The 18,037-nt window shown below is 45.1% G+C and overlaps 1 protein-coding gene across 6 annotated transcripts in view; it reads left to right on the top strand.

The window, feature by feature from the left end:
• ULK1 (unc-51 like autophagy activating kinase 1) overlaps positions 1-18,037 on the top strand; it is an 84,484-nt gene that overhangs the window by 39,994 nt on the left and 26,453 nt on the right. For all 6 annotated transcript variants that reach the window (XM_074887614.1, XM_074887613.1, XM_074887611.1 and 3 more), the window contains 6 exons: positions 1,280-1,362; positions 6,850-6,900; positions 13,885-13,973; positions 16,003-16,168; positions 17,449-17,509; positions 17,851-17,940. In XM_074887614.1, coding sequence (XP_074743715.1) covers positions 1,280-1,362; positions 6,850-6,900; positions 13,885-13,973; positions 16,003-16,168; positions 17,449-17,509; positions 17,851-17,940 — 540 coding nt within the window. The remainder of the gene's footprint in view (positions 1-1,279; positions 1,363-6,849; positions 6,901-13,884; positions 13,974-16,002; positions 16,169-17,448; positions 17,510-17,850; positions 17,941-18,037) is intronic.

Below are 18,037 nucleotides of genomic sequence, written 5' to 3'. Positions count from 1 at the left end.
TCCTAGCTTCTCCCTTTTTTTTTTTCTTTTTTTTTTTTTTTTTTAAACCCTGCCTGTGGCAGGGGTAGAGTTGGTGGAAATGGTGTCAGAAGGGTTGTTTCTCCCAGCATCGGTCTGGCTTGGCTTCGGGGTGGTGAGTGATGCCAGCCCAGCAAAGTGGAGCCCTGCCCAAGCGAGCCACGTGCTGTGCTACTGAGCAGGCTGGGGCTCCACACAGTTAAAATTACTGTGCTGAGCACACATGCTGTTACCTTAGCTGACCCATGCATGGGGAGAGGGGAAAGCCTGGCAGACCGTGGGGGCCATGCTGGGCACAGCCCTGATAAACAGAGGCAATACTGAAAGGAGTTGGAGCCACCTACACTTAATGTGGAGAGCTTTGCTCTGGCTGCAGGCAGGGCCCAGCTGCTACAGCCCCTAAGAATGCTTCTGGTTGCGGAGGAAAGTCAGCAGAGCTGAATCCACTTATGCAAGAGCTGAACTCTGCTTTCCCTGCCTTAATCCGTTCCTTTATTCCCCGCTTCTTGCAATCTACTGGGGTCATGAAGAGCTGCCCTGGCCTCTCCCCCATCTGCTTGTGGGGTGAGGGAGAGTGCAATGATTTACTAGCTCTTGTGTGCTGAAATGGCCATTGAAAAGAATATTTTCTTCCTAGCTATACTGGAAAGTGGGGTAATAGCTGCACTAATTTTAGCTTGCTCGGGTGGCAGTTGCTTACCATCTTAGTGGCCTTTGATTAATAAATGCTGTATATCAAGGAAGCAAATAGACAAAGGTTACTCTCTAGTCTTATATAAGCTGCACTGAAAAACAAATGCCTTAATAAAATGGTAGTAATTGGTGATACATTTCACCACCAGTGTCTTAATTGGAAGCTTCCCCTTGGTAACTGCTTCATTTTAATGACCTACTTATTCCCATTAGAGCAAGTAGCAGAGATTTTATTTATGTGCAAAATATTGCATGTTGAATGATTTAACTGAGAACCAGAGGGATGACATTGGAACCACTGTGGAAGGGAATGATCTGCAGGCACTCATGGGAGAGGCTACTAAAACTAGATTAGCTGTAGCCTTAACAATGACAATGGGGAGTAAAATCCAAGCAGAGATGCAAATAGAGATGTGTCTGTTCAGCTTCTCTCCAGTGAGCTCTTCTTATGTTCCTAGCCCAGCAGGCACAAAGTGAGTTTGCATTTGCAGGTTGCCTTCCTGAATATGTAAAAGCAGTTTAAGTAGACTGCAAGTCTCTCTTATTTTGCTTTTGTTTTCGATTCTAGCATCCCCAGGGAGACATCAAGCCACCTGAGGCAGCTGCTGCTGGGCCTTTTGCAGCGTAATCATAAGGACCGCATGGATTTTGGTAAGATCTCCTTCCAGTTTTAGTTACGCTGCCTGTCTGTGTCATCTTTTGTGCCATGGCACTGCACAAACCTCTGTACTTTTGGCTGGTGCTAAGAGAAGCATCCAGACACCTGGATTTCACCTGTGCCTGGAAGACTGCATAATCTTGGGGGTTTTAGTATATGTGCTGGAAAGGTCAGTGCTGATTCCAGTACAGTTTTATAAACCCAGAGATTTGTCACACCTTCAGCAAATGTTTCTGTGGTGGGTTGACCCCTCACTGATTACCATCACGGACAAAACAGACTTGACTTGGGGACAAAATTAAGTTAATTTTTTACTAATGAAATCAGAGTAGGCTAATGAGAAATAAAACCAAATCTTAAAAACACCTTCCCTGCACCCCTCCTTTCTTCTCAGGCTTACCTCTACTCCTGATTTTCTCTACCTCCTCCCCGCAGCGGTGCAGGGGGATGGGGAATGGGGGTTGCAGTCAGTTCATCACTCATTGCTTCTGCCGTTCCTTCCTCTTCAGGGGGAGGACTCCCCACACTCTTCCCCTGCTCCACAAACTTCTCCAATGTGAGTCCTTCCCATGGCCTGCAGCTCTTCATGAACTGCTCCAGCATGGGTCCCCCACGGGGTCACAAGTCCTGCCAGCAAACCTGCTCCACCGTGGGCTCTTCTTTCCACGGGTCCACAGGTCCTGCCAGGAGCCTGCTCTAGTGGAGGCTTTCCATGGGGTCACAGCCTCCTTCAGGCATCCCCCTGCTCCAGTGTGGGGTTCTTCCCTGGCTGCAGGTGGAGATCTGCTCCCCCGTGGGCCTCCCTGGGTGCAGGGCACAGCTGCCTCACCATGGGCTGCACCATGGGCTGCAGGGGAGTCTCTGCTCAGGCACCTGGAGCACCTTCTGTCCTCCTTCTTCTCTGACCTTGGTGTCTGCAGAGTTGTTTCCCTCACATATTCTCATTCTTCTCTCTAGCTGCAATTGCTGTTGCACATCTTTTTTTTTTTTTTTTCTCCCCTTTTTAAATACATTATCCCAGAGGTGCTCCCACTGCCACTGATGGGCTCAGCCTTGGCCAGTGGTGGGTCCATCTTGGAGCCGACTGACATTGGCTCCATTGTCCATAGGGGAAGCTTCTAGCAGCTTCTCACAGAATCCAGCCCTGTAATCTCCCCCATACCAAAACCTTGCCACACAAACCCAATATAGCTGCTTACCTGGACTCCCTTTCCTGGCTTCTGCTTTTATAATATCTCTGAACTTCTATTGTGTTAAATATGCTACCAGGTGGAACATGTATCTTGTGCATCATGACTTTCTCTGTCATAGTTCCTTCCCAAAGCTGCAAGCTGCACCCATTTAATGAACAGTTCAGTCAATACACTCAGTTTCTCAGGGTCTGCAGTAATAATCTGAGCCAGGAGACTGTAGCTGCTTGCAGACCCTTCCTTCCTCCAGGTTTCTGTGAAAGGATGCCTTGGGTTCTCATCAGGGCTCAAGCTGGCAGTCTCGTGGCTCTCCCTGTAGACCTGTGTCTCAGTCTCCTGACTTGGCTGGCATGAAGGTTTCCTTTGTGCCAGACGGTTCTGGCTTTGATATCCTCTTTCAGATGTGTCTAGTTGAGCCAAAAGGTCTGAAGAACCTCTAGTAAAGCCATGCCCTAGAGGAAAGCAGGCAGAGGTGGAACCTTTCCTAGAGCTCCTGAAAGGACCAGTTCATCTAAATGCAACTCTGTGGTCTTTCCCTGCCCCCCCACCTCTCTCTTCCCATTGGGCAAAGATAGTCTAGACCTGTCTCAGGTAAAAATCAGGAGATGAATACTCTCTCTCACCAAGAAAGTTGGTCCTGGTGGTGTCTCCTCCAAGTGTAGAGGAGAACGGCAGGGAGCAGCTTTGCTTCCATGGACCAGAGCTGCTGGTGGAAGGGGTAGGTTTGCCCCTCAGCCTCTGAGTTGGAATAAGGTTTGGTGCTGGGCAAGCCTGCTCAAGTGGTTTTCCTGAAACAAGGCTGTGGGGCCAAAGCCCACAGGTTTGTGTTAAGTATCAGACAGTATCACAGCAGGTCATAGAGCTTTCTGCTTTTTGCACAGACGTTACTTTTTTTTACCTAAAAATAAAGTGCATTGCTGTGTGTTTTCGGGATATTGCTTTTTAGTCAGACTTGGGGTAAAAGGGTTTGATATTTCTGTCTTTTGGGGGCTGGTTTTCCATTGGTTTTTTGTTGTTTATCTGCTCAGATGATTGTTTCCTGCTTAGCAGCATCTGTGAGTTGATGAGAAATTGTTTTGCAGCCTCTGTTATTCTTTTGGATTAGAGATACCAGAAAAGACTTTCTGGAGACAGTGTCACCTGGGTGAAGCAAGCATGTGGATTAACTGAGGCTGATCATAATTATCCACTGCTGAATGTAAAGGACTGGTTACTGGGGTGCAGAAGTGAGAAAACAAGCCTTTTGAGAAGGGAGCTGTTGAAGCTACTGACAGACTGGCTTGGATATAAGCACCTCTCAGTATTATTCCCTGCAGATCTTCTATCTGGGCTGTGGATCTCTACCTCTTCTAACATGCTACTGTGCATTTCAAAAGAAAGTATCTTTGAGGTTCGTGTTTCTCTGCTGTCAGAAATGGAGTCTGGTAAACCTTTTTAGCACCCTATAAGCTGTTTTTGTACCTCTTGGGAGCAGACTGCATGAGTCAGTGTCTAACACTTGGAAATTTGAGATAATAGACTTTGATTTCACTCAGGACAACAGTTACAGCACATCTTGCTGCACTGAGATTGTAGCCTGCCTTTAATGACATGCAGGATCCTTTTCTCTACAAATTGGCACATCAATTGTAAATGTAATTGTTTCTCAGGGAGGGTTTGTGAATATACTCTGTACAGAAGCCTATATTTGAGATATTCCTTGTGCTTTATAGAAGGCAGATCTCAATGGCTGTGTGGCATCCCATGCTGTATTCTAATTTCTCCTGTCAGAGACAAAAGCAAGTACCAGAGACATGATTTATTTAGACTGATACACTTTCTCAGCGTCCAGTTATATTCTTGGTCTCATCCACCTATGCCTCCTGACCTCCAATTCTCTGCCAAAGCATCTGAGGTTCCTCCCTGCTTGTGACACAACTGTTTTCCTTTCCCTGCTGTCTGCTGGTGCTGTCTTCAGCTCCTTTATGTTCCTGAGGGCTCAGAGACTCTCTGACCTACACCTACTGAATGGACCCTTCTTCCTTTCCTTAGAGTGCCAGCTCAGAAGATCTCCAGATGATGCCCCTTGCCAAAATAGTAGCAATACTTACATGAGAGCACTTCTCTGTGCCCAAGTACTGTCATGTTTTCAGCTGCTGTTTGTAGCCAACTGTGCACAAACTGTTAAAGTCCCACAGCTCCAGATCCTGTCTGAAGCAGATCTTTCCCTTCCCTTAGACGCCTCCCAGTAGACAAGTGCTTTGTCCTCCTGCTGCTAAATGTAACCGTAGGCTGCTCTGTTCACCTACACTATTTATAAAAGGTCTACTTTGGCTGATGGTCAGTGCCTTTGTTCTCTGCTCTTTTACCCTCCTGTGCTCTGTAAGGTGATGATCCATGTGTGGTGCTGGGTCAGGGATGATTCCTGAGCTGCCATCCCCAGAGGAGTGGCGTGTCCTGCTGCTCCTTCTTCCCCGAGGCCCTCTGTAGTCTGCCTGGAGATGTGGGCATTGCCCTCCATGGAGCTCCCTCAGAGTTTAGCTGATTGACACAACAGCAACACATAGGTTTGAAACTGTCTCAGCTGTTCTTCTACCAGGAACTGATGGTACTTGCAATCTCAAGATTATCTAGAGGAAAGCCAGAAGGGTTTCAAGTTGCAAGTTTCCTGCTGATGATTACAAGCAGGGTTGTTTAAATTTTGTTTTGTGAGTACAACTAATAAACAGTTTGGAGTGGGGAGGGGGAAAAGTGAAAGAAATCATTTCCACCCCCTCAGTTAAATCAGCTCAGCTGAGGGATGGGACCCTCTAGACGAGCAGGCTGAAGAAGAAGCAAGAAACTCCAGCAGCTGAGTAGCTGTAGCAGGATATGGATGTTCTCCATCCACAGCAGATCTAATCTGTGAGATTACAGTTTTCCGTGCCAGAGACTTCCATCACTTCTGTTGTGCTAAGACCAGTGCACTGTGACACGGCAGTGGCAAGGAGGGGCTGGAGAAAGAGGGATTGTTTGAGTTTAAAAAGCAGACAAACAAAAAACCCAGTTGCTACTTTCTGGAAAGCTCACTGGCCAAAGAGGAGCTGTTTACAGAAAGCAGAAGTTTGTAAACCTTGAGTGTTGCAACAGGAAATCCATGCTGGGAAAACAAGTTGAACTGCCTGCAGTTAGCCAAATAATCAGTGTTAATCCATGACTAATGCTCCTGAAAGGCTGAGTTGCTGATTGTGATAGGAGAGGACTCTGGCATCAGAGACAAAGGAGTCAGGAGGGATGGCTACTTGTGAGGACAGGCAAACATGTAGAGGGTCTCCAGCAAGCCAGGACAGAAGCTTTCTTGATCTGGATCTGTAGAATATCCTTCCATAATGAGTGAAGAAAGGAGCAGTTGTGTCTGGTGTGAAAGGGAGGGAGTTCTGGGCTGTTATTCTGTGGTGGCCTTTTAAAAAATGCATTTCTGCCTTCAGTGTGTGATGGAAGATCACTTGGTGGAAGTTCTTTTGTCTATCATTCCTCTTCTGTTGAACGAGTGGCAGTGCAGTGTGATAAATGTAGCTCCCCTGGATCCCTACAGTTAGGGTGACATGTCATCCTGATCAGCCAGGGACTTTGTCTTTTAGTGCTACTTTGTGCCTTAGGATTTCTGTCTTCTTGCTGATAGGAGCTTTTGATGCACATGCACAGACATGGCCTACAGCCACACTATCTGGCCCTCAATAGCTGATTCCTGTTTCTACAAGTGTAAGAGCTGTTGCAAGACAGAGGAACATTAACAATTTAGTGTATTCTGCCTAGCAGCCTAGGGTTGTAGCTTGCAGCAAAACCTTAATAAGTTCTTTAATGCCCTGTGGGGAAGGAAAATCCATTAGCTCTGGTGGTGAGTCCCATGGTACAAACCCTCATGTCTTTTGGCCATGCTTTTGGCAAAGCCCTTCCTCCCCCCCCCCCCCCCCCACCTTCTTCATTCCTGTAGTTGCCCCAGCTGATTTCCCTTCTCCACCCCCCCAGGTGATTTTGCAGAGATGGCTGTTAGCAGAGGAGCCACTTTTTATATTTTATTTTCATACTTACATAGCAATCCCAGAATCCAAATAATTTCCCATCCTTTTTTTATGAATAGGTTCTGCATCCAGTCCCCAGTCTACATTCTTGACCACTACTATATGCAACCACAGTCGGTCAACTTCCATGGTTAACTGGATTGCATGGAAAAATCACTGTAAAATACTGTAACTTGCTATGTTTTAACTTCTTTGTAAACTTCTTACAGTCATTTCCTTTCACTGAATCATTGTTCTTGGTTTTTTTCAGATGAATTTTTCCATCACCCGTTCTTGGATGCAAGTGCCTCTATGAAAAAATGTAAGTGTTGCATTTTTATTACAACTCTTTTTAAACCATGACGTGACTTCCTTTGCTGCTAGTTCAAAAGGAAATAAAAAGGCTGCTTTATGTTTTCTTAGCTATTTAGGCAGGGATTCAGCGTCTATTACTGTGTCATGTCCAGATTTTACCATCAAAATATATTTAATTTTGCTGAGTTATCCTCAAAGAGAGGATTAGGTGGCTATTTAGAAACCTAAACTAGAAGTAAATGTATCTTTGAAATGTATTCAGCTGCTTTATATGAAGTGGCCAGGGGGGATGCTTGTAGGTAAACAGGATTATGCAGCATGATCTTGTTTTTCACCCACATCTGTAGGACAATTCAGGATAGTGAATGGTGGAAACTGGCACTCATGTCCCTGCTTGCCAGGTGGTACCTTAGGTTGGCTGTGCCAAGTGGCAGGCTCTGGTTACCAAATCCTGTTTCAACATTTACCTCCAAGTTCTTGATAGATCTTCTTTTAGAAGGGTTAAATTGGGCGCTCTGTGAGAACTGACCAAAACAAAGATTTCCATTGAAAGTTCTTTCTTTCCTCTTTTGATTCAAAACTTCTGAAAATGTCCAACCACGTGCGCTATGATTCAGAGGGTTTTTTTCAGTGAAGAACAATTCAGAATTGCTTCTAGTGTATGGGATATAATAGTTCTCTGTCCAGGAGACTTGATTTAGTGGAATTGTGTGTGGTTGTCATCTTCTGGAAGGATCCTCCTCGACCTTTAATCTCTCAAGTAAATGATAGAGCCAATAATTTTCATCAGCGACTGATTTGGGCTGCCCAATGCAAGGGCTGGGAGTTTTGGAGGAAGCATGTCCAATGCTTTCTGAATATGGAGCCCCTCTTGGATGTATGCTGTGGGTGGACATGCCTTGTCTGATGTCCACATCACTCCTGACAGTCTCTTGCTTTCCTGGTTCCAGAGCAGGACTTCTCGGTTGTTCCTGATACAGATTTTAACTGTGTACTTAGGTGACCGTCCTGTGGGCAAGAAAAGACGCTTCTGGTTTAGGGGAGCTCGCAAGCCAGCCAGGCCCCTATCTCCATCTGCGCCAGCAAGATGTGGGATGAGTCCTGTAAAACAGGGCTGGTCTGCAGGCAGGAAAGGACTCTGCCTGTGTAGGACTGCTCCTAAGCCAGCTCAGCTCTCAGCACCTGCTAAACCACTGCCGTGTGGGAGAAGCCCCCCAAAGTCTGATCTCCCTGTGGGCAGAGGACTCCCCCCTCGGGATGTTCTTGCATGCCCACCAGCTCATCTCTTACCTCCAGCGGTTCCATTGCTTCATTGGCCAGGGGAGCAGAAAACCCCCTGCAAACATGAGAGGGTTCTTCTGACTTGGCCTCAGTTTCCGATTTCTGCGCGTTTACTGTGCAGAAATCAGAGGCACCGTTATGAACAGGGGACTGTAGGACCTTTGCCCCCGGCTGCACCAAAGTTAATGGTGTGGGGTCAAGGCCCAATAAAAAGAACACCTTTTCAGGCAGGTAAGGACTATATGAACTCCAGACTTCTCTGCTGCCCTTCTGGTCCTCACCTCCAGGCATATGTCCAAAGCCTGGAGCCCTCTCCAGGCAAGAGAGACCACTACTGGTTTTGAAAAGATAAGGGGAGAAGTATCTCCCCATTGCTGAAGGTCTTCAAGTTGTTGTGCACAGAAATCTGCTAGTCAGCAAAGGTCTGACTTATGGTGATCTCAATAAGAAAAACTCACCTTAGATGTATGGAATGCTGCTTAACACAGTAGTGTGCCTAACATTTGCACAGTTTTAGCTGAAGTATATGACTTAGCAAGGTTGCAGTTGCTTAGGGGCTAGCTCCCTGGCTTTGCACGCAGAACTAAGATGAGTCCAAACACTCATTGTGCTACTTCATCTCAACATGTGGCTCAGCATCATGAGTGTAGGAAGTATGAAAGAGGAGAAGAGATATGGCTGCATCTGAATCGTGATAGTCGTGCTCAAACTGAATTAGAATCCTTGGGCCTGCAGGGGAGAACTGGGGAGGAGGAACAGTGTGCTCTTGTGTGTTTGTTCTCCGTGGGAGCTGATAATTGGGCTACACTGATTTTGGTTGCAGCAGGACTAAGTCATTCACATTTGAGTGTGCAGGTTTCTCTTAGGAGAGTTTGTTGGATCATCTGTACCAGCATCTGTGTTTTGGAGTAGTAGCTGTTGTGTACTGAACGCACCGAGACCTTGGCTAAGCTCAGGGACCCACTGTGCAGCCTTTGCCTAAAGGACCGTCCAGCTCCGAGGCGCCTGCACTGCAGATGTGGGCAACCGTACATCCATTCAGGTCCCAAACCAATTTTAAAGTGAAACACTTCCTTTCTGTAGGAGAACATTTTGCAGTCTGAGCAGAGCACTGTGGTCTCTGTACCCCTGAGGGCAAATCTGCCTTTGGGTGGCAAGGGCAGAACGGGAGAGCTGCCACCCCCATGCAGAGCTGAGCACATCACCCAGGCTCCTGAACCCTGTCGGGGCTGGAAAACAAAGTGAGAGCCATGGGCTGTTCATTTTGTGTGGATATGTGTTAGTACACCATCTCATGGAATTCTAAAGAAATTTTTTTTTTAATCTAATGTAATTTTGGAATTCTGGAAAATTGGGGAATCCTCAAATGTGGATAATTCTGAAGTTGCTAAGGCAGGGGCGCTCCCTCATTTAAATAAATCTGTGTGGTTTTAATGACACTTCAGCAAAACGAACATTTCTGTTAAAAATCTTTAAATACGACATTTCTGACAAGCTCATCCTCTTCACTGTGGTTTTGAGGGATGGTTGTTCTCATGTCCCTCCTCTCATCTCACTCCTTTAGTGAAGCAAGGACTTAAGTCTGCTGCCATCCAGGGTGTACCGCAAAGCTCTGTTTGCCACAGGCTTTAGCCTGGAGAGTGGGTTCAGGGCCTTGGCCTTTGTTAACTGAAACACATACTTTATTTTTTGTTTGTTTATTTACATTTTATATTGTGGGTTTTGTACCTGTGATTAAGCATGTACTTTAGATGTGTAAAAGTTTTTATTAATAAAGTCTTCAAAATACTGTGTCTAGTCAGAATGTCGTCTGTCTGTAGCCAGGTCTGATCAGCATATGGTATGGGGCAGTGTGTTACAGTAATAATGCATGAGAAGGCATAATTAGATGCTTGTGCAAGTCTTCTCTCAGTAAACATTGTAATTGGTACCCATGCAGAATATTTTGGAGTTTTTTTTGCTCCTGCCTTTAATGAATGGTAAGCTGGTACCTCCTTTACTCTGAGTTAAGAGAGCGTGAAATGTGAGCGGTTATGGTTCAGAAGTGTACGGGTAGTTCAGTGTCTGGAATATCTGACTTTTACCATCTTTATAATCTTATTGTACATAAACCATGTAAAAACTAACAAAAAATCACCATGACTTCTGCATATAAAAGATTTTAATGGTGTAAATTTCTAAACTCTAAAAAGCAGCTTATTCTTTGGGCAAGTCCTTTCAGCTTTTGCAGTCAAAACTATTACCTTGTCAGGGACTGCAATTAAATAACTTTTTGATGACTGGTTTTAATTGAATCCAGATAATCACAAAAATGCATCTCTCAGCTGTGTGTAAAACTCAAGCTTCCAAATAAAGCTTTTATATAAAGCTTGAGGCTGAGATATTTTTAGGACAGCCGAGCCCCTGGTAGGATGATTTGTCAGAAGTGATTTGTGCAGGTGTAGGATCCGGTATCAAGATCCACACAGCTGGAGCACAGGCTTGCCTTTATGGCTTCCAGCTCTCCCATTTTGAAACCAGTTGACTTTGGTTACGCAACATACAGAATGACTGTTTTGTTGCTGGAACAAGTTGGAGAGGACAATTATGAAAACAGACTTATTTACATTACAATTACAATCCAGCAATTTCTGGATTTGGGTGGGGGCCTACAATCCATGTTAACATTCTCTGCATTCAGACTTGAGTCGAAAACACGATGAGCCAAGTGTTTGCACCCTTTTTAATTTTAAACTGGGAGTGCCTGGGTGTGTGGGGAAGATGGAAGCAAGCGTCTTGCTTTCAAGCTGTCCTACGTGGCTGACGCTGAAAAATGCACCAACAGGGATGTGGTGGTCAGAGAGAATTTGTCAGAGCCAAACCTTGTGGTTCTACATGCATGAAAGTCTGTTTTTAGCGTCAGGACCTTTTGAGTTAGACCTCACAGCATTACAGTGTGAATTTGGGGAGTTTACAGGGTTTAAAATAATAACAGTGATTAATAGAGGCTATATCTGAAGATGTGCTTCTTGCAGATAGAGTTTTAACTTTAGTTTCAGATGATAGTGGCAAAGTCTGCCTGCCTGTCTTCCTTTCTAGATTCATGGAAGGCTGTCCAAAGCACGTAGACAAAAATAGAAAAGTCTCAATTCCAGTCCAGTTTAAATCAATAATAAACACAGAACCAAAATAGAGTGGAGGGGACCTTGAGAAAGAACTGAAATAACTCTAACAAAAGTACTCATTCCAGGAAAATTGAATGGTGATGCAAGTCTTGCAGGAGGCATGTGTGGATACAGTTCAGAAACTGCTTACCTTTTCTTAAAAGCACCTTTCCATAATAGGAAGGTCTGTCTGTACAAGGGTGAATTGTTCTGTAACAGTTGGCAGGATAAAAATGGGGAGACTTTTCTCCCTCTTGGATTTCTGGTATTAAAATATGTAGGGAAGGTAGTAGGGATTGCTCTGCAGGCTCTGTGGGAAGATCGTGGAGATCAAAAGCAGTGTGGTGTAGGCAGGACAAAGCTCTCCATTTTACAGGCAAGTTCTCAGACCTCTGTGTGTGTTCCCTGAGCGTGGGGAGTGGGAGCCAGCTGTGCTGGAAGAGCATGTGGGGTGTGGGTGGTGTAGCTCTCTGTGCCAAGCCCCTGACCAACCTCCCAGAATAGCCATCATCAGGGTACCACCGTCCCTGTTCCTTTATCGGAGCCAGGGCAGCATGTTTTAGCAGTACAGACCGTCAAAGGCACAAAATCAAGTGTAGAATAGATGCAGAGGCTGAAAAGGAGCCTCTTGCAAAGCTTTGAGAAGATTTATTTTGTTATGGACCTAACCCTCCAACCGCTGGCAGAGTGAGCGCTGCCTGCATGGCCCAACACAAGAGGTGAAGGCATCTGTGTGTGTCACTGCACGCCAGCCCCACGCGGCCATCCCGCTATGGCTTCCTATCACACAAGCCTCCGGAGTCTGCTGAATCAATCTCTATTTGCAGTGTAACAACCTTTTTAGAAGAACATTAGGTTTTCATTAATGTTAACAAAGGGTGGGGGGAGATCTTTATGACCCTGGTTAAGCTGTTGCAGTGGTTGATTGCTTTATGTTAAAACGTGTATTTTAAGTCTACGCTTCTTTGGCTTCATTTTCCTGTTGTTGGATCTTGTTACATCTGTCAGACTGAGGAATTCAACATCTAAGTGATTGCTCCCTTTGTGCTAGGAGACACTGGTCCAGTCATCCTTTAACCTTCTTTGATAGGCTATATGGAAAGACTTCTTAAAGTCTTTCATTAAATGGCACATTTTCCTATTCTTTTATCATTAGAACACTGTTTCAACAGTTAATTGCCAAGAGATGTACTTTTATTTTTCTAGCCGGTCGAATAGATTAAGCACTTTGTAGTATCTAATGTGATTAATGACAGAGTTAGTTTTACTTCAAACAGAAGCATTCTTCTTCTAGGTGTTACTAACCTTCCTTGTATTAAGTATGGAGTCATTAGCACAGATCCTGTAAAAGTTGAAATCTGATACAACGTGCTAATTCTCTGCCAGCACAATGGAAGAGAAGCAAAGTGTTTCTCTCCTTACTTAAGCGTTGCCTCTGATCTCTGTCTGAAGTCATTCAAATACCAAAATGGTTGCAGATTAAAACCTGACTTCAAGCTGCCTTGAAGTGGGGATGTTGGGACTCTTCTGCAACTTCTGCCCTGTTCAGTCTTGTGTGGGTGGTCTGGGGAATTTGAACCATTACGTACTTCAAAGCCCTTTAAAGAGCCAGTGTTACCTTTGACTTGTCTCCCTCCTCAGCTGAGCTCTTCTAAGTTATTTACTGAATCTCACTTGCATCAGTCATTGAAGTTAAACGTTCTTTTCTCCTGTGAAGCCTTAATCATCTTTTCTGCCTGAAGGCCAATGCTAACTACTCCTTTCAGTGTGAGCTTTATGCCTCTGAGGGTTAAAAAAGCCAGTTCAACAATGAAGTGAATAAAATGGGCAGCTCTGATATTGAAAATAAAACAAAAGGAAGGGATGCAAGAACAGCCAGTGCTGTGGAACGATTTCTGTAACTTGCAGAAGTGACTGAGGGAAAACATGTTGAGGTGTAGGAAGCAATGAGCTGTTCCCTTGTGGAATTACTTAGCGGTGGGGGGCGGAGGGGGGTGTGTGTAGGTTATAGCATGTGTCCTGGGATGCCTAAATGAGTGTTTGGGCAGCAAGCACATAGGCCTTATGTAGACATGTGTTTAACTTAACACAGACGTCCCAACATTTGATGTATGTGTGCTAAGCCACAAGGTCTGATGAAGAGGAAACTGTCAGGCTATCGACTAGCTTCTAACCTCTGCCACTGACATGAGTAATTCAATCTACTCTTCTGCTTATCTTTCCCTTCATTTGCAAAGATGCTTTGGAGGCTCTTCAAGGCAGAAACCATCTTGATACCTGTGTAGGTCAGCTGTTGAGTGGACATCTGCCCTTAGTCAGATGTTCTGAGACCTTGTGCCCCAAAAGCTGTAACTGAAATAGTGCACAGAGGAGCGGATGGATGTGAATCGTACAACTGAACAGAATGCTAATTTTCCTTTTGTTCTCCTTTAATTGGCCACATCTGATACATGAGATGCATGATGGTACATGAGATAAACCTGATGGGAAAAGATTGAAAAGACCTTTTATTATTGATTGAACTCAGTTTGACAACTTGTTTTGGTTTTGTCTTTTGCTGGTTTTAGCTGCTTCCGTGCCAATGCCTTCTTATCCCAGTTCAGGCTCCGGTAGTTCCTCCAGCAGCTCTTCTACTTCCCACCTGGCATCACCTCCCGTAAGTACAGCCCAGAGGATGCACTGCTTGTGTTAATGGTCTTCCTGCTTGCTTCTTTGAAACAAGGTCTCTGCTTTTGCTGTCTTCTGGTCACTGAACACTTTAGTTCTGCCTGGGTTTGGTTCAGTGTCTTCTCCAGAGTTTGGATCTTGAAGGTTGTCTTTCCCTCTACAAGAAATATTTCAATTTGCCATTGCCTATTATATGAAAAGCCTTTATGAAACAGTTGGTATTAATGATACTAGCTTGTCTTGGTGGAGATGGAAAGCTCCTTGGAACCAAAAAACAGTCACTAATTCTGGGCATAACACTGCTTACTTGGCTGCAAGTTCTCTGTTTTCAAGCAAAGTCTCTGCAGCTTGACAGCATGTCCACCCTTCTTTGTAAGGTGACCCTCCTCCTTTCTGACCAGCATTCCCAGGTGCCACAGAGGGACATTCAGCAAAGCTGTTTGCTCAGACCAGACCTGCCACAGTCCAGTGGTCTTGTGAGAGATGATCTGAACTGACGGTTTTTCTCTCTGATTACCTGGAAAGATGAAAACTTTTCTGGAGGGCAGAATATTAACTGACCAGTGAAGTGACATTCCTCCAGCTCGCTGAACTGAAAGCTTGTTTTTGGAGGCTCTTGGTGAAAGCTGCCTTTTGACTTTGAACTCGGGAATGCTGGTGGTGTGATGGGTAGGGGAAGAGAGAAAGATTGAATTTTTTCCCTCCCTGGCATTACTGTTTTTTTGCTTTGTTCTGTGAGGTTTCCCTGGGCCAAGGTGTCTCAGCCTGGTGTGGGAAAGGCTGAGAGGCACTGTCAGAAGTTGGTGTGGGTGCTCATGATGTGAACTGGCAGAGAGAATAGGTCTGCTCTCCTCTGAACGTTGTATAACTGTATCCCCGAGAGCTTCTTTCCCCCTGAAGCCCTAAGCAGACTGAGGCCCTCCTGACCATAAGACTCCAGGAGTGGGTAGATGCTGTGAAAAGCAGACTCTGCCCCTGAGCTTTCCTGGTTTGGGAAGCCTGGGGATGGTACAGACTTGCTGGCAGACTGGGAGGGGGTCTTGGGTTAGAAGTGTGCTGCACTGGTCCCACTCTGCATTTTGAAGTTTTGCTGATAGAGGTGTGCTGGCCCAGCACATGAAAGGTGCCACGTCTGCAGAGCAGAGCTAGCAGGTTGGGTGGAGAAGATATAACTTTTGACAGCTAGAAAATTTCTTCTGCTTGTATGTATTGCATGTACAGTGAGAGAGAGTCCCTGATGGTACAGCAGGAGGATCTTTGGAGGGTGAACAAGGTCTTAATAGGGCCCAAGTGAAAGCTGATTCAAGTCTTTCTCAGCCTAAAGATGAATTAGGATAAAGATTGGGATCTACTCTGTGGGCAATTCCAGCTGACATAAAGCTTTCTTAAACCATCCGGCCTCCTCCATCTGTCTGCAAAATATGAGGATTGTGGGGCTGTTCATTGTTTGGCTGCGAGGTATTCATCTATTGAATGTTTAGCCTCCTTCAGGCCTTTCTTTAACTCCTTATCAGCACTACAGCAAAACAGGGTTGTCCTGAAAGTGCAGGGACACTTATATACATGTTCCCAAGCGCTGCTGACTGCAAAAGTGTGAGTAGAGATCAGATGTTTAATGTTTAAGAACAAAACAACAAAACATAACCCAAAAGACCAACCAAAACTATCTCTGAAGGCTCTTCTCTGTTTCACAGCCATGCTAAATTATGTTGGTAGAAAATGCGTAGTTGATCCATAAAGCCTTAGCAGAGGGATACAATACCTCAAGTGAATTTTTCTTATCTGGGGAGCATCAGACATGCTGGTAGTATGTTTTGTGTAACAAAAGATGCGCTGCTCTGACACGGACATAAAAGGCTGTTCCTTTTCAGTAAACTAAACAGCTGCTTCTGGCAAACTATCAGCCCTGGTTTATCAGCAAAATGTTGTTTGTAGCCTTGTACGGCTCAGTTTAAAGGATTGAGCAGAATGATGAAGTGGCTGTGCTGAAGCTAGTGTTTGTTTTCTTCTTGAATTAGCAATCCCTTGGAGAGATGCAGCAGCAGCTGCAGGAGAAGGCGCTGGCATCTCCTACCCAGGATTCCCCTGGCTTTCTGCATGGATCTAAGGACTCTGCTGGAAGCAGCAGTAAGAATTCGTCCTGTGACACAGATGACTTCGTTATGGTCCCAGCGCAGTTCTCAAGTAAGCTGGTTTCTGGAAACGCAGATGTTCTAAGCAGAGGGGGTTGTGGATGTTAAGGATAGTTACTAGAAAGTTGAAAGAGCAACTAAGCCTGTCTGTTTTGACTGAATAACAGGAATGTTTTTGTTCTCAAGCTGGAAGAGACATCTGTCTCACTGGCTGGTTTCATAGGATATTTTGTAATTACCCTCAAAGGCAGGATTTGAGAGTAAAGATTACTCAGGGACCTCAATAAGAGATTGAACCTGGAAATCCAACTAGGAAAGAAGATAAGTAGGCTCACAGGGAAATGTCTTTCTCTCACAGAAGCCATTCTCATGTCATCTTGTCTTCAGTTTCACTCAGCATCACAGTCCAAGACAAGATTTCAGCTGGCAAGCCGGATTTGACACTTGGGAAAAGTCCCTGAGAAAAACTAAAATATGTTGGATTTTTCTTCAAACATCTTGAATTTCATTTTAGCACCTCTATGTGTTTATATTTGGATAGGAATTCCTTGAAAATATATATGTACGTAGAGGCCAGGGCCCCAGTTCAGCCACATGCCTAAGTATGTCCATGCATGAGTCCTCAGTTAACCAGCAGAAGGATATTGTTCAACCTTGACCATGTGTATGGTGCTTTGCTGAGTTGGAACTTGGTGATAAATGCTGTAATTCCTCCTTTCACCATTGCACTACTTATATTAAAACAGGGATTTGGAGGGGTAGAACTGGAATCTGTGAAAGGTCTCTGCTGTGCAGTTCTCATGATAAGGAAGAGCTCAGTGTTGCGTGTATTTTTCCTGAGAACCGCAATAGGACCAGTGTACGCTTGTCTTGTGCTAGTCATGTTCCCAGTGTTCAGATGTTTTGGCAAAGGCACAAACTCCCCTGTGTTGTGTATCCAGCTGCCAGCTCATTTGACTGCCCTGGATTTGTGCCACTTAGAACACGGATGTTTCAAAGCCCTATGTGCAACATATACTACTGTCTTTTTACACAGCAGCTAATTGCTTGCACCAAGTGGACATATACCTATTACCGCAAATGATTCTGTCAGGTTTGGCTCCCTTACAGAAGGACTTTCAGCCTAAATTTTCCAAAACTTCAGGGTGTAAGTATCAGCAGGATCCACATCAGCTTCAGCCCACATGTATTTTTCAGAACACTTCAGAAGCAACTCAGCAGGTCTTGGAGGAGCAGGAAATTGTACCCAAAATCTCAGTTACTCTGAACATACAAAAATTTTTAAGAAAATTATCTCAAATTAATCCGTTTCTGCACTTCCTTGTTCCTCAGGTGATTTAACTTCTGAGGCTGCAGGAGGGAAACCGATCCAAGACAGCCTGATGTACAGCGGGTAAGAGCGCCAAGGCAACTGAAATTGTTTAGGCACTGGAACGTACTGTGCATTAGGGACGTTTGGATTCTGGTGGATGGGAGGGAATATGTTGCTGAGTTAACTTTTGTTTCAGGGATAACTGTCACCTGCCTGGTTCTGACCATTTTCAATTTGATCATCAGCATGTGGCATCTGAATACCAGAGTGTGTGGGGGGCAGCGTGACAGTCCCCAGGGCTCCTGCGACTAGGCTCAGCAGAAGGTGCTGGGCAGACATAGCTCTGTTGCTGTGCTTTGCAGGGCGGGAAGGAGGGTTGGTTCCCAGGCTCTAACACCTGGGTGCTTTCTGTCCTTCTTCAGGAGTTCTCTGGTGACTTCAGCAGGCTTGGAAAGCCAGGGAAGGACACCATCTCCTTCACCCCCATACAGCAGTTCTCCTAGCCCGTCCAGGTAAGAAAGACTGTTCAGTGGTGACTGTGCAGCATTGATTAATTGAACACCCATTGACTTCCAGGAGGGGATTTTACTGATGTTGGCATGTTGACAT

The sequence above is a fragment of the Strix uralensis genome, chromosome 17 (genome assembly GCF_047716275.1).
Source record: "Strix uralensis isolate ZFMK-TIS-50842 chromosome 17, bStrUra1, whole genome shotgun sequence".
Classification (NCBI taxonomy): domain Eukaryota; kingdom Metazoa; phylum Chordata; class Aves; order Strigiformes; family Strigidae; genus Strix; species Strix uralensis.
This window is presented reverse-complemented; position numbering and strand designations above follow the sequence as displayed.